Source organism: Chiroxiphia lanceolata, chromosome 3 (assembly GCF_009829145.1).
Source record: "Chiroxiphia lanceolata isolate bChiLan1 chromosome 3, bChiLan1.pri, whole genome shotgun sequence".
NCBI lineage: Eukaryota > Metazoa > Chordata > Aves > Passeriformes > Pipridae > Chiroxiphia > Chiroxiphia lanceolata.
In genome coordinates this window covers 69,443,241-69,458,140 of record NC_045639.1, presented here as the reverse complement: position 1 = coordinate 69,458,140, position 14,900 = coordinate 69,443,241, and the positions used below count along the sequence as shown (strand labels likewise).

Here is a 14,900-nt window from a genome sequence, read left to right as displayed (position 1 = left end):
ACAGAGATTCAACTGTATGATTAACCTTTAAGTTTCAACTGATGGTTGCAGTAAAGCAGCTGTAAAAACAGCCAAGTTTTGTATACTCAGTTTCAAACAGTGCATGTGCTTCTCCTGACTCTTGTATATCAAATTATGTATCTTCAGACAATAAAGCACTACACTACAATCTTAGCCACCAGGTTTTCTCTTAAACCAACTTCTTACTGAAGTTTCTCTGGCCAACTCCACTCTGATCTACTGTTATTTTTCCATCACCATTTTATCTCCACAACTTCACTGCCAAATGCATAAGCTTCAGTCTCTCACCATTAAATGTTCTGCTATCAAAATATCAAGTCCCTGGTCATCAGGCTACTAGAAGTAAAAAATGTAGCCCTCATCCCTTAAAAACTAGAATTCAAACATTCAGTGAAATTAAATGGTGTACTATGAGTCAGATGGCTACAGAAGCCAAATATTAGTAAACTTAAAACACTACATTGCTAGTGGTTTCTGTAAGAGAATGACATTTTGAAAACGCCAAAGACTAACTTGGAAAGAACAAGATGTTGCTAAGGTTTTCTTTCAACAAATCAAGCTTACACAAAACAAGTAAGATTTTTATGAACGTAACTGAAGACCATAACAAACAAACAGGCTACAGGAAGCCCATTTGCACTAAAGAGATGATCGGTGAAGAAAAGTCCTGTTTTTCATGGGTTTTGTTCCGTTTTTTAAACCTGCCACATATGCACCTAACATTATACAGGCCCACCTATCTTTCTCTGTCAGCAAAAGATGTGTCTTCTTGTGCACGCATCACTGCAGGGTCAGGCTTGAAGTCTACTTGTTTTAATTTCTTTCTACCGAAACACTGGGAAGATGAACACCAGATATTTATTTGTTTTATTTACTTTTTCACATTCCTTAATCTAAAAATAATATAAATTTGCACCAAAGTTGGCAATACAAAGGGTGTTCACAAACTACACAGTGCTCATGAAAATGTTCTAGTTCTCCACTATGTTCTACACCTTTTGGACTGTTCTCAGTCAGTGGATTTTGTTTTCTTTCTCTCTTGTCCCACTGCACAGAGCAATAAACCTCATGCAACACCAGCCACAAGTCTGGAGATAAGAAATTCCAGGGGACGAATCAGTCCCATGAGCCAAAGCAAGTAAAACCAAGAGGGAGCAGCCTCAGATAACTGGTCTCTGTTATTGCAACTCCAACATCAATATTTTCTGCAGTCCTGGCTCTCAGCACTCTCCTTCGTCCAACACTTGCCCCTCCCCAGCTCACCTCATATGCTCTACATATTCCTTTCCATTCCCAGTCTTCTTTCAACACATCCTACCCTCCTCCTGTTTTTCCATTCAGGAAATCACTCCTACAAAATTCCACTTCAAAATAATGACTAACAATATTGCCATGCCATCTGTTTTTATAACATATCACTCTTTCTACATCTTTCAATGCTCTGTTTATACAGAACATAATTTTTCTGGAGTGAGAACTATCTACTATTATCTGCACACTGCCTAAAACAACTGGTTTCTGTTCTTAAGCCTTTCATCTTTAATACAGCAGTGGTTAAAAACGGCTATTTATTTCCTTGATTAGGTTTCCAACTGCTGGCATACGAACACAGTCACCAAAACCTGACATGCTGGCACAGTCCATAAATGCTTAGCAGCACTTTGTTCTGTTCTTCCCATCTATCCAAAGGTGGGGGGTTGTGTTGATGGAGGGATCTTTTATGGTTTAGGTTTTTTTGCTTGCTTTGTTGTGTGTTTTTTTAATGCATTAGTCTACAACCAGGAATCTATACTGTAAAGATACTAAATTCATCTCTGCATGGGAATTGCAGGTTTACAAATATACAAGTATTGATGTGCACAATGCACATGTTCCTTAGGAACAAATGAAAACAGAATAAAGAATGACCTGAATTATCATGGCAAGTTAAATTACTTTATGTACAACATACACCACTCTTCTGAAGTAAGGAAAAAATGGAACAATTTAAAACTGTATTTCTGATACAGAACATCTTTTTAGTCATACAACAGCTTATATTCAGTTATTTTACATAATTCTTGTGTTTTCTGTCAGGTAAAACCATCAAAAACCAGAAAATACATATTGTTACTTTTACAGTCATACCATACCTGAGGTATCTACATAGAAGTTTTATAAATGCTAGAAAACAAACATTGCTGTAATCAGAAATGAGATGAGGTGTGTATACTTTCACCTCAGAGGATGGTACGCTACAAAAGGAAGGAGTACCAACAAAACACACTGGAGATCTCTAAGACAGATTTGACTGTTATACAGCAGGGAGAGAAATGAAACTTAAGTGAGAAGAAACAGCCTTGTCATAATGGAACATGGAGCCAGTCATTTGTTGTGTACTCTAGAGGTCAATACTAAAGCCAATGTTGTTCAACATCTTCACTAAAGAACTGGATATTAAACTGGTGATGATAAACAGATGATAAAATTTGAGGAACGTCTTATACACCAGAAGGTTGTGCTGACATTCAGCAGGAACTTGACAGGCTGAAGAAATGGTGAGGGAGAAATCTCATGAAGCCCTACAGGAGAAACACAAAGTCATCACCTGGGCAGCAGTTACTCTGTACATCACTATGGGCTGAAGGCAGACTGTCTGAAATGCAACTTTGCAGGAAAGGACCCAGTGGTCCTGAATGAATGCAAGCCAGCAACATTCCTCAGCCACAAAGAAGGCCAAGAGTGTCCTGAGTGGCATTAGGAAGAATAACACCAGCAGGTCAAAGGACAGGACCCTTCTCTACTCAGCACTAGTGAGATGTATCTGGAGTGCTAACTTCAGGTCCGGGTTTCCCAGTACCAGACATGGGCATACTGGAGACAGGCCATGAAGACAATTAAGGCTTGGACCATACAAGGAAAGGCTGAGTAAGCCAGGATTTTGTAGCCTCAAGAAGAGAAGGACTAGGGGTGGGAAGGATCTTAGCAATGTGTATAAATACCAGATAGGAAGCACTAGAGAAGAGTGAGTCTGACTCTCCTCAGTGGTACCCAATGAACGGACAAGAGACAACGAACACAAATTGAAATACAAGAAACTTAAAAGAAGTTTGGTGATTTTATTTATTTGTTTGGGGGTTTTTGTTGCTGTTGGGTTTTTTGTTTTGTTTTCCCTGTCGTTTGTTTTAGTTTACTGTGAGGATGGTCAAACACTGGAAATTACAAAGACAGACTGTGGCACTTCCATCCTTGGAGCTGGTCTAGGCACTTTGAGCAGGGTGCTTGGACTAACCAGACAATTTCTAGCTGTCCCTTCCAACATCAACATTAATCAACATTGAGTGAAAACACATTTCTATTGTAGGAAACAGATAAAAAGCTAATCCACAGCAGAACTGGGTTGTTTTTACTGCTACTATTTAGGTCTAACAGTAAAGATGGCTTAGTCTTAGTTCCACAAAGCTAATCTGAACAGCTCAAAAATTAAAATATTTGACACAAAGTATTTACAAAAATAGATTAATTTTATGCCAACATAAGAAACTGCCTGTGATCTCTTCTAATTTCCTACATACAGCAAAATAGGTTTCACTGCTTACAAATGTGAACATCACAAACCCATCTGCTTAATGGTTAATGGATAAAGACATACAAAAACACGAAGAATGATTCATCTGCAATGGAAGCACTTTGTAACATTTTAGCTAGGTTGAATACATAACTTTTAAAAAGAAAATACGAAAGTTTCATATCAAGAACTCCAGAAAATAGCCTCCTCATCTGGATAATAAATATAGTAGGGGTGGTAGCAATAAAAATTTGTTCATGACTGATCTGAAGGCAGTACCTGTAAAAGTGAGGGCTGAATCACTTTCCAATTCCCACTGCTTAATAAGAACTGTACTACACAGAAACCCACCTAGGTAGTTTCAAACACAAGATGAAAGACTCATTATACATCTCATTATACAAAACTTGGAAAACTCGTGTTGTAAACCTCCCTTGAGGAGTAATGTCAGGTATTAAGGATTAGGTGCAACATTCAATATTCACACTGAGTACCGCATGTTGATATTGCATCTCAAATAGGACATGCAGCTTTTCTGTAGTAAACACTGGTTTAGTCAGAAATAGCATGGAGGCACAACTTGAATGTAAATAAGCAGGTATGTTCCTATGTTTTCTGTAATTTTTAAGAAAAGAACATGTCACTGAGGGACAAACACAACTTAGCAATGGTTTCTGTAGTCAATATTTTTTCTTTTCTTCTCCTTTCCAAATCTAAATCAGTTTTCACTAACACCACAAAAGCTTCCAGTAATTTTTACAGCTATAGGATAATCAACTTAAATACAGCTACTTGGCAACCTTTCCACACCAATTGGATGGAACTGTGTTTACCCAGACAAACAAACAGGCTGTACAGAGCACCTGGATACTCACTGATCATAGAATCAACTGGGGTGGAAAAGACCTCCAAGATCATCAGGTCCAACCCTTGATCCAACACCACCATGGTTCCTACATCATGGCACTAAGTGCCACATCCAGTCTCATCTTAAAAACCTCCAGGGATGATGAATCCACTACCGCCCTGGGCAGCCCATTCCAATGTCTGATTACTCTCCCTGTAAAAAAATTTTTCCTAATATCCAACCTAAACCTCCCCTGGCACAGTTTAAGATCGTGCCCTCTTGTCCTACAGCTGGTTGCCTGGGAGAACAGACCGACATCCACCTCACTACAACCTCCTTTCAGGTAGCTGTAGAGAGTGATGAGGTCTCCCCTGAGCCTCCTCTTCTCCAGGCTGAACAACCCCAGCTCCCTCAGCCTCTCCCCGTAGGACTTGTGCTCAAGTCCCTTCCTCAGCCTCACTGCTCTTTTCTGGACCTGCTCCAGCACCTCAATATCCTTCCTGAACTGAGGAACCCAGAACTGGACACAGGACTCCAGGTGTGGCCTCACCAGCGCTGAGTACAGGGGAAGAATCACTTCCCTAGTCCTGTTGGCCACACTGTTCCTGATCCAACCCAGGATGTCATTGGCCTTCTTGGCCACCTGGGCACACTGGTGGCTCATGTTCAGCTTCCTGTCAATCCAAACTCCCAGCTCCCTTTCTGCCTGGCTGCTCTCCAGCCACTCTGTCCCCAGCCTGTAGCACTGCAGGGGGTTGTTGCGGCCAAAGGGCAGGACCCGGCACTTGGCCTTGTTGAACTTCATCCCGTTGGAATCAGCCCAACTCTCCAGCTTGTCCGGCTCCCTCTGCAGAGCCCTCCTGCCTTCCAGCAGATCAACACTCCCCTCCAACTTGGTGTCATCTGCAAATTTGCTAATGGTACACTCGATCTTCTCATCCAGATCATCAGTAAAGATATTAAACAGAACTGGGCCCAACACTGATCCCTGGGGGACACCACTAGTGACCGGCTGCCAACTGGATGCAGCACCGTTCACCATCACTCTCTGGGCCCGGCCCTCCAGCCAGTTCTTAACCCAGTACAGAGTCCCCCTGTCCAAGCTGTGGGCTGCCAGCTTTTTCAGGAGAATGCTATGGGAGATGGTGTCAAAGGCTTTGCCGAAGTCCAGATAGACCACATCCACAGCCTTCCCCTCATCCACCAGGCGGATTACCTGATCATAAAAGGAGATCAGGTTGGTCAGACAGGACCTGCCCTTCCTAAACCCATGTTGGCTGGGTCTGATCCCTTGTCCATCCTGTAGCCGTTGTGTGATTGCATTTAGGATGATCTGCTCCATAACCTTGTCAAGATTACAAGAGTAATCTCAGTAATCAGAGAATGGTTGAGGACAGAAGGGACCTCTGGAGGTCACCTGGACCAAAATCCCTGCCCAAGTAGGGCCACCTACAGCTGGTTATGCAGGACCACATCCAGACTTTTTTGAATGTCTCCAAGGATGATGGCTCCACAGCCTGAGAAGGCATGCACATCTACACCAAGGTAACATAACATGAACTCAAACATGCAGTCAACATGACAGACTGCATATATATATGTCACAGAAGAAGTTATCTGAAATGGCCATTCTGATCATGGAAAGAGTGGAACATACAGACATCAAATGGTTCCCTAAAAAGCCATATGGCTCAGCCCAGCCAGCAAATGTGAAGATTTATTTAAATGCCCTGCCAAAAAACCCACAAAGTTCTATATACCTAATAACTTCTCCGTAATAAAAAGCAGCTCTTGAAAGAAAAGAACCTCAACAGACATGCATGAATGAAGCCTATGCAAGCAGTGACATTTCAGACAGTCCCTATATCTAGTACAAACTCTTCTGGTATTTGTTTAAGTTCTTGTATATTTTGGGCTCTGTTCTCAGTCTTAACTGCATTCCTGACAGAAAAATACTGCCTGTTTGCAAGTTCCTATATTTGATTATTCCACTGCATTCTTAAAAATTATTTGTTTCACCAGAATACATACAGGTATTGTGAATAACAGTGCAATTACAGCCTAACTATACATATTTCATGCCAAGTCTTTGCAACCAGTCCCTGGACCTTGTTAATCAAACCTAGGCCTTAATGTTGTAATTGCTACCACAACTATAGCTTTGGTCAACGTACAAAAGAACATTATTTTACTGTTTACATTAATTTATTACTGGGCAAGGTAGTAGCACAGAAATAACACTGCTTGTAGACAGTAGCTTCTTCATTGTACTATCAGTTCTGCCACTTATTTGATGTGAGACCCTAAGTAAATTCATTCTTTTGTTTACACACATATACCTTGCTGTCTGTCAAGAACATATTCTTGAAATGTGAGATAACAATTCAATATGGTGAACCAAATTTCCTGATAGAATAAATGTGATATAGAGGAGACATACATAGGAACTTAAAAAACATATATAATTGTAACACACAAGACAGTGCATATGATATGGTAGACAGAGAGGAAGAAGCAAAGAAGGAAGTTCAGCAGTTGTTATCTCAACATCCAGTGATTACAGATGAGGTTGAGATGCTGGCTTTGCAACAGCTGGAGATACAGAGTGCTTAATTAAAGATGAAAAAGAAAATTTTGACTGCCAGTTGTCCTGAGATTTTGATAAGCAGATCTCCTGTAACATGAGGCTGAATCTCCAGTGACCCTGTCCAATCATTATAAAATATTTTAGCTGCTTCATCTGTGAGACAGAACATAAACTATAAATCTTTTAGTATCAGTGTTCATACTGCCTCTTTCCAAATGGTTATATGCTCATTGTCATCATCATCCTTCTCAGAGTCCACTGCACACAAAGGTCAATCAAGACAATCAAGGGTAAAAGACAAAACCAGGACAATGACAAGAGTTAGCAGAACAGGGTATTATTAAGTGATCAATACCGGAACTCTGAAATGAGAAACTGAGAAAAAATGGATAGCATGGTATTACTACACCTGTTTCCTTCTTTCAGATATTTATCTTGTCTACTAAGACTGCAAAAATTACTAAGTAGGAGCTGTTTCTCACTGAGTGTTTACACATCGTCTAGTCCTGCCAACCTCAGTTGTGATATGCATGTGCTACTCTGGTAAAAATAAGAGAGACAACTATTTTCAGACCAGTGTGCTATTTTGAGGAGTGTTCATTTTACACGTTGAAAAAGAAGATATTTCAACAAGCAGCCAAAAAGCACCCTTAAGAAGTATGTAACAGAACTGGAAGTTGTGGTTGAGATAGATAAGCTCCTAGTCTACTTCCAGGGCCACTGATCATAAAAGTCAATCCCAGATTCAATTCAGATGCAGCTACTTTGTGAAACACTTTGAAGTCAGCAGCTGAATGAGTTTTAAGCACATAGGGTCAGTTATGCATGTATTTTTTTTACTGAATTACAAAAGCACAAATACATTCATGACGTGACCGAAAGGTACTCTACAGTAGCAAGCAGAATATTGGTTATGAACCCAATATCTGGATTCTATCTAGAACAACGATTTTGTCACAGTATTTTAAGGTTTATTTAAGAAACAGAATTTTAGCAAGTTGTATATATAGGAGTATGAAATTGGCTACTTAACAAGTTTCATGTCAGCGGAGCAGAATCTCAGTTTATTCAGGCAGCCTCCCATTGCTCAAACAAGTCAGCAGGCAATCTATACAAAGTATAGAACAAATGCCTCTAAAAAAAAAAACAAAACCCAAACCAGAAGATTCTCAGAAAAAAACCAATCAAACACAAAAATCCCACAAAAAAGAAAGAAAGAAACAAAACACCACTAAAAAACCAACAGAACAACCAAACCAAAAACCTAGAAAACACATCCTTTTAAGAACCAGGTAAGAACAAGCTAAGTATCTCAAATCACATCGTTGACAGAACTCAAACATTAAAACCAATCTCAGAATAAACACATTATTTCAAATTCCTCAAACCCACTGGAGCCCTGTTCACATCTCACAGAAGCTATAAACCTCTGAAGTGAAAAAAATAGACATGAGACAATTTTTCAGTTCTTCAGAAGTATGAGAAGCCTGTCAGTGCAAGATGCAGAAATGGTATGATGGAAGTGAAGCTACACTGTACAACACAAAAAAATCTTCTAGGCCATGCTGCAGCCCACAGAATAACTCCTTTAGCAAGAGTTGTATGCCGGTATATTTTGGGAAAGGGTGTGAAAAGGGAAAGCAGAGGCATAAGCCTCACCATAATGGCTATATTCTATTTTGCATCCTCTCAGTGAAGCCACAGAAGAAACTGAAAGAGTACTAGCAAGTAGTACACACTTCTGGGGAATGGAATATGGGAAGTAGCAGCAACTGGAATGATGTTTGGCTGTGAACATTGGGATAACGAACTAAGGAGGCTGCAGGAATGACCATTGTGGGGCACAGTGTCTGAAACGGTAGCAAAAATGGGGAGAGAAAAAAGTCAATCATGAGCTCAGCGAGATCCTGCAATGAGCTAGTCCTTCTCAAATGAGCAACAGAGGACAGAAACACAGACACTGGGATTGGACTAGATATAGAGCCTAGCCAGGTCAGTGAAGGGGGAAAAGGGAGAGGGAAGAACAGAAGAAAGAACATAAGCAGGCCCCTTCACTGCGTCATACCAGAGCTACTGCTGCTGGAAGGGAGCCAGATCTGAGCTGGAGCATTTGCCTCTGCTTTTTTTTCCCCCGCTCTCAGAAAACCAAGGTGAAGTCACCAAACTTAAATGTCTACATGAAATACAGTCAGATTTTACTGACTGTAAGCCCCTACTCTATATTACATTTAGCCTCAGAAAAACTCCTAATCAAAAGCATGCAAGAGTAACTTAAAAACATCCTCTTCTTTGGCTGAGTTTTTGTGCTGCCCTGAAATAAGATTCTTTCTTGGATCAGTGATTTCATACTGTAAAATACAAAACCTTTCCAAACAAGACAAATACATAAAGTTGAGGACAGCAGAGCTCTATTACTCCTCAACCTACACATTGCTTTTTCCTAAGTAAATTGCTAATCTACCTTCTCCAAAGGCCCTCCTGTTAACTGAACACACATTTCTCAGCCTAACACTCTTCAAAAGCAATTTTAACATGTGCACCTATTTCTATAAAATTTATCACATATCAGCCTTAAATCAAATTCAAATAAAAATTATCTTTCTTTTAATATTTAAACTGTTTGACAATACTCATTATCACACATCAACAGGTATCTCATATGTGGTTTATGGGCACTCAGTCTTGTTAAGCAAAGGAATAATTTAGCAACCTCAGCTTCTTGTTAATGTCTCTCCTAAAATGACATCTAGTCTCACCCTGATTTTTTTATGGATGGATTTACAGCTTGTTTCTGTCTTCCTGCAGTTGAATAAGCACCTGACAGAAACGCCCAACTGAGCATTCATATATATTCTGAAGTGGCCAGCGAAATCTTGAGGACAGACTCCAAGAGCTTGAAATGGCCACAAGCTAGCAAGAAAGAAATCAAAGCTTTGATACCTCCATACACCACAGGACATCTCATAGTAAACAAATCTTCATAGTACAAGCTAAATGGAAGCAACATGGGATAGTGCTCTCCTTCTGAGGTCATCTAAATTTAATATAAAATTAGGAGGCTTAGGGTGACTTATAAAGCTTGATTAACAAACTGGGAATTAAATTCCATATACTTTTTTCAGAGGAATAAAAATAATACAGCCGTGGCATCCGGTCACTAAGGGGGTTCCCCAGGACTCCATCCTTAGCCCAGTTCTCTTCAACACCTTCATTAACGACTTGGACTCAGGACTTGAGGGAACACTAAGTAAGTTTGTAACTACACTAAATTGGGAGGAGTTACCAACTCCCTAAAGGGCATAGAGGTCCCCAAGAGAGATCTCAACAAATCAGAGGATTGGGCAATAACCAACTATATGAAGTTTAACATAGGAAAGTGCCGGATTCCGCACCTGGGATGGGGCAACCCTGGTTGCTGGAGCACAGTGCTGTGGAAAGGGATCTGAGGGTCCTGGACAATGGCCAGTTGAATATGAGTCAGCAGTGCCTGGGAGCCAGGAGGGCCAGCTGTGTCCTGGGGAGCATCTGGCAAAGCATCGCCAGCTGGTCAAGGGAGGGGATTGCTCTGCACTGGTGTGGCTTCGAGGACTGTGTGCAGTTTTGGTCACTGCAATATAAGAAAGAAATTAAGCTGTTGGAGAGTGTACAAAGGAGGGCCACAGGGAGTGGCTGAAGTCACTCGGCCTGTTCAACCTGGAGAAGAGGAAACTGAGGGGAGACCTCATCGCAGTCGACAACATCCTCACAAGGGAGGAGCAGGTACCAATCTCTTCACTCTCATGACCAGTAACAGGACTTGAGGAAATGGTGTGAAGCTGAGTTGGAGGAGGTTTTAGGATAGATATCAGGAACAGGTTTTTCACCCAGAGGGTGGCTGAGCACTGGAAGAGGCTCTGGAGGGAAGAGGTCGTGGCACCAACCCTGACAGAGTTCAAGAAGCATTTAGACAATATTCTCAGGCACATGGTGTGACTCTTGGGCTGTGCAGGGCCAGGAGTTGAACTCAATGATCCTGAAGGGTCCATTCCAACTCAGCATATTCTATGATGAAGACCTATGGAATAATCTCACCCAAACAAAACTATTAACATACAAGACTTTTATGATTACAGGTATGTCTTACCTTAAATATATCTGTTTTGAAGCTATAAATTAAGGTACTTATGTGGTTGCAAGAATCTCAACAAGACTAAGATTAGGAACAAGAATGACAATTCAAGAACTGCCAATTCAACAAACAACATACGTTAACAGAAAAATAAATTTGCATTACGATTTCACTCTAAACAACAGGCCTTGCTGTGTTTCAAAGGGTTTTTTCTATTTTTACAAAAAGCACTTACAAAAATTGCTAGCTAGTATACAATACTGCCTGAGAAGATAATGAAACTTTGTTTCATAGTTGAGCATTACCCAGTGAATTAAAACCTATTGTTTTTAAATATAAGCTGCAATATTATGAGGCTCCTTTGGAGATACAAATACTACCATATCAAATAATATCGACGACTCTACACAATAAAGCATGAATTCAACACTGCTTTCATTGTATTACCATCGTGGCAGTGTTGCAGCACTTCTGAAATTACACTTTTGTCCAAGTCACTATGTCAACAGATATGCCAGTCTGCTTAAAGCACCAAACAGCTAAAATGGAATGAAACAGCTCAACCAGCTAAGATACACTCAAACACAAATTCCAGTAATGCTTCACTTCACCTTTTGCTATTGTAATCAGAATTTTACTGTTTTTATTTCACAGAATAACATAATATAGTAAGCGGATCTTTGGGTTTAAACAAAATTTTGATTCCTCGCCTTTCAAGCTCTTATTACGCAAAGATGTAGGACATCAAGAGACGATTCGCAGTCTTGCCAAATATAACGAGATTTCTTCCTCAAAAGACATAAAGAAGTTGTTAAATATTATTGCCAACACAGTCTGTTCTAAGAGTTGATCCTTCCATTATTTTTAACTGAAAGTCTGCTTTTTTATCTCCCTCAACCACAAACCCCTTGAATTTTATACTAGTAAACTTTTAGAAATTAATTGTTGGGTTCTGGATTACATAAAAGCCCTCAAAGGTCGGAACACCGGCAACCCTTGTCATTCATATACCCCAAGAAGCGCAGTACCTCCAGAAGATGGGGCAGGAAGCACAGGTGGGTGCCTTCAGGACCACTGTCCATAGCTGACAGTAGACACAAGGATACAGGGTTGCCAGACGTTTGACTTTCTGAACATCTGCACAAGCCACTGCCACATACCAATCCAACCCCCTTCACTCAGCAGGTGAAATTTGGAGTCCGTTCTGAACCTGACTCCCAATTAACTACACAGCTTGGGCACACAGCTATAAACACACTAAGATTCGTGCAGGGTTAATCATGCTGGAGGTGGAGCAGCCTATACAGGCATAATAGGTTGCTGCCATGGAGGCAGCAAGGCAACTGAGCACCTTTCCCGCAGTCAATATACACACGTTAAAACCCAATGAGAAAGGGTTATCCCTACCCAGACCGAACCAAGTGGAGACAAGCATTGCACTGCCTCTGTAAGCCAAAGAATACAGATACCCTACTGTCTTGGACAGTATACTAGAAGTTGTTTTTACTAGTTCTTCTTCTCGAAGAAAATGACAATGTAGAGGTGTAAATGATTATATTTCATTTCACTTTGTATTTCAACTCTCAAGAAATAACCTGAGAATCACTGCCAGAGTACTTCTGACTATGTCTGTCTAGGTTCAACACCTTTGAAGAGATAGAATTACATCTGCCTCCTTGAAAAAAACCCAAACAACAGTGCAGTGATGCAAACATTACTAAAGGTACAGAACAGGAAAAAAAAAGCCATAACACAAAGTTTAAAAAGGAAATAAATAGAAGATAGACAAGTCACACGCCTTTGCAGACACTAATGAATTGTCTTCTCTAACAAGACAAATTAGAAACACTTCTATTATGCAAATTAATATTAAAGTTTATGGTTAGGGAAGCCAGGGATTTCCTACTATATTCCTAATAGCTGGACAACTAAACTACTTCACTGTTTACTTTATGATGCCACATTCATGATATGGCTTAGCCTAAACATTTTCTTAAAACAAAATAAGCCTTAATGAGTTAACCACACGCATGCAGAGAAATCCTGCTACCTGCCAACAACCTCAGGCTCTGCATTTTTTAATAATGAAATAGTTACTCGTGTCATTACATAAATATTATTACATAATATCTCCTTTGTATGCAGAATTAGAGCTACAATAACATAGGTCCCACTATTTCAATACTCTATCTATTAATCCCACTCATCCATTTAATAATTTGGAGCTGTAGTTGCATCAGAGCACAACAGCTTTAATGTTTCACATTCCTCTGAGCCTAAACAGAGAACAGAGAGGTAATTCTGAATTTAAAAAAAAAAACAACAACAAAACAAGCCATCGAGAAATACAACAAAAAGGTCTGCTCTACTATAATAACTGAGTGAAGGGAGACACCTCTGCTGTGCCTTTTTTATTACGTGCTTTTTGTCTTGCCTAACATTTAATGTATATACCAATGCACAATTTTCAACAGGCAAGTCAATAAAATATGCAGAAATTCCTGAATTCCCAAGGTCAGCATTACACAACATTAAGTGTAAAGGGATCACAAGCAACAATGCTTAATATGCCTAATATCTCAAAAAACATGTTGGGTTTTTTTTCCCCCACTTAATATTTAACGTATGGGTAAAGTACAATACACATCAAATTAATTTTCTTAAGTATTAAATTTTAGAATTTTTTTCTGAAAACGTTTTTGTATTGGTCAGAAACACATTTGAGACGTGGGACGACCCGTAAGGCCACGGAGAAGAGGTAGCGAAGAAGCGGCATGTGACACACGGGAGTCCCGGGGGGCAACATGTGGCCGGCGCTCAGGACGCCCCTTCCTGCAGTGCCGCACCGGTGCCCCCGGCCGTGCGCGATCCGCGCCGCCACACCAGCTCCACTTCCCAAGTGCCGCGCAAGTCCCACTTGTGGCCGCGCTCTGTGGTTCCCCGTCGCCCGCTCGCTCTCCCGCGGTAACACCTCCCGGGCAGGGCAGGACAGCGGCGTGCGGGCCCCGGGGGCGAGGGCGGCACCGACCGCCCCGGTGTTTGCACAGCTGCTCCGCTCTCCCGGGGCAGCCCCGCACAAAGCCCCGGCGGACCCGCAGCCCCCGCCGCCACCGGGCGGGCGCGGCGCGACACCCGGGCAGGTCCCCCGCGGGGACACCCGGGGCAGGTCCCCTCTGCTCCCAGCTCCCCCCGGCAGGTGAGACGCCGCAGCGGCGGCAGGCGCGGAGGGGGGGGCGCGACCCAGCCACAAAGAGCGGGAGCCGCCGCTGCCTCCGCCGCGGGGTGGGCGGCGGCGCGACCGGCGCCGGCACGACCCGCGGCGCTGCAGCGGGGGGACGTCCCCGCCCGTCGGTGGCGGCGGCAGGGGGGGTAACCCCTTACCTGCAGGGGTGGCGCCGAAGACTCTCACGACAGGCACCCGCCTGGCCGGGGCCTCTCGGAAGCTGGACTGGCAGGGGTCCAGGCCGGGCAGCGGGCTGCCCATGTAGTAGTCGGCAGTCACGATCCGCACTGAGAACATGTTTGTTCGCCGCCGCCGAGGCACCGCCACAGCACCGAGCGAGCGAGCGAGCGCGGAGCGAGCGCGGAGCCCGTACGGCTCCCCCCGCCCGCCGCCGCCGCAGCGAGCGCGCGCGCGCGCGCGCAGCCCCCCCCGCCTGCCGCTCCTCGTCTGCCCGCCTGCCGGAGCGCGCGCACGCCCCGCGGGAGCGCGCACAGCCCGGCACGCGCCTTCTCTGTCCGTGCTTCTGCTCCCCCCACCCCCCCACCCGCCGCTTAGTGCCGCCGCTGC

General features: G+C 42.6%; 1 protein-coding gene across 2 annotated transcripts in view; it reads right to left on the bottom strand.

Annotated features, from left to right (window-relative positions):
- The window catches only part of REV3L (REV3 like, DNA directed polymerase zeta catalytic subunit), a 126,121-nt gene extending 111,447 nt beyond the window's left edge, over nucleotides 1-14,674 (bottom strand). The window contains exon 1 of one of the 2 annotated variants that reach the window (XM_032681568.1): nucleotides 14,492-14,674. In XM_032681568.1, coding sequence (XP_032537459.1) covers nucleotides 14,492-14,630 — 139 coding nt within the window. In that variant the 5' untranslated portion in view covers nucleotides 14,631-14,674. The remainder of the gene's footprint in view (nucleotides 1-14,491) is intronic. The other variant, XM_032681567.1, reaches the window with a different exon arrangement.
- Nucleotides 14,675-14,900: the final 226 nt, after the last annotated feature.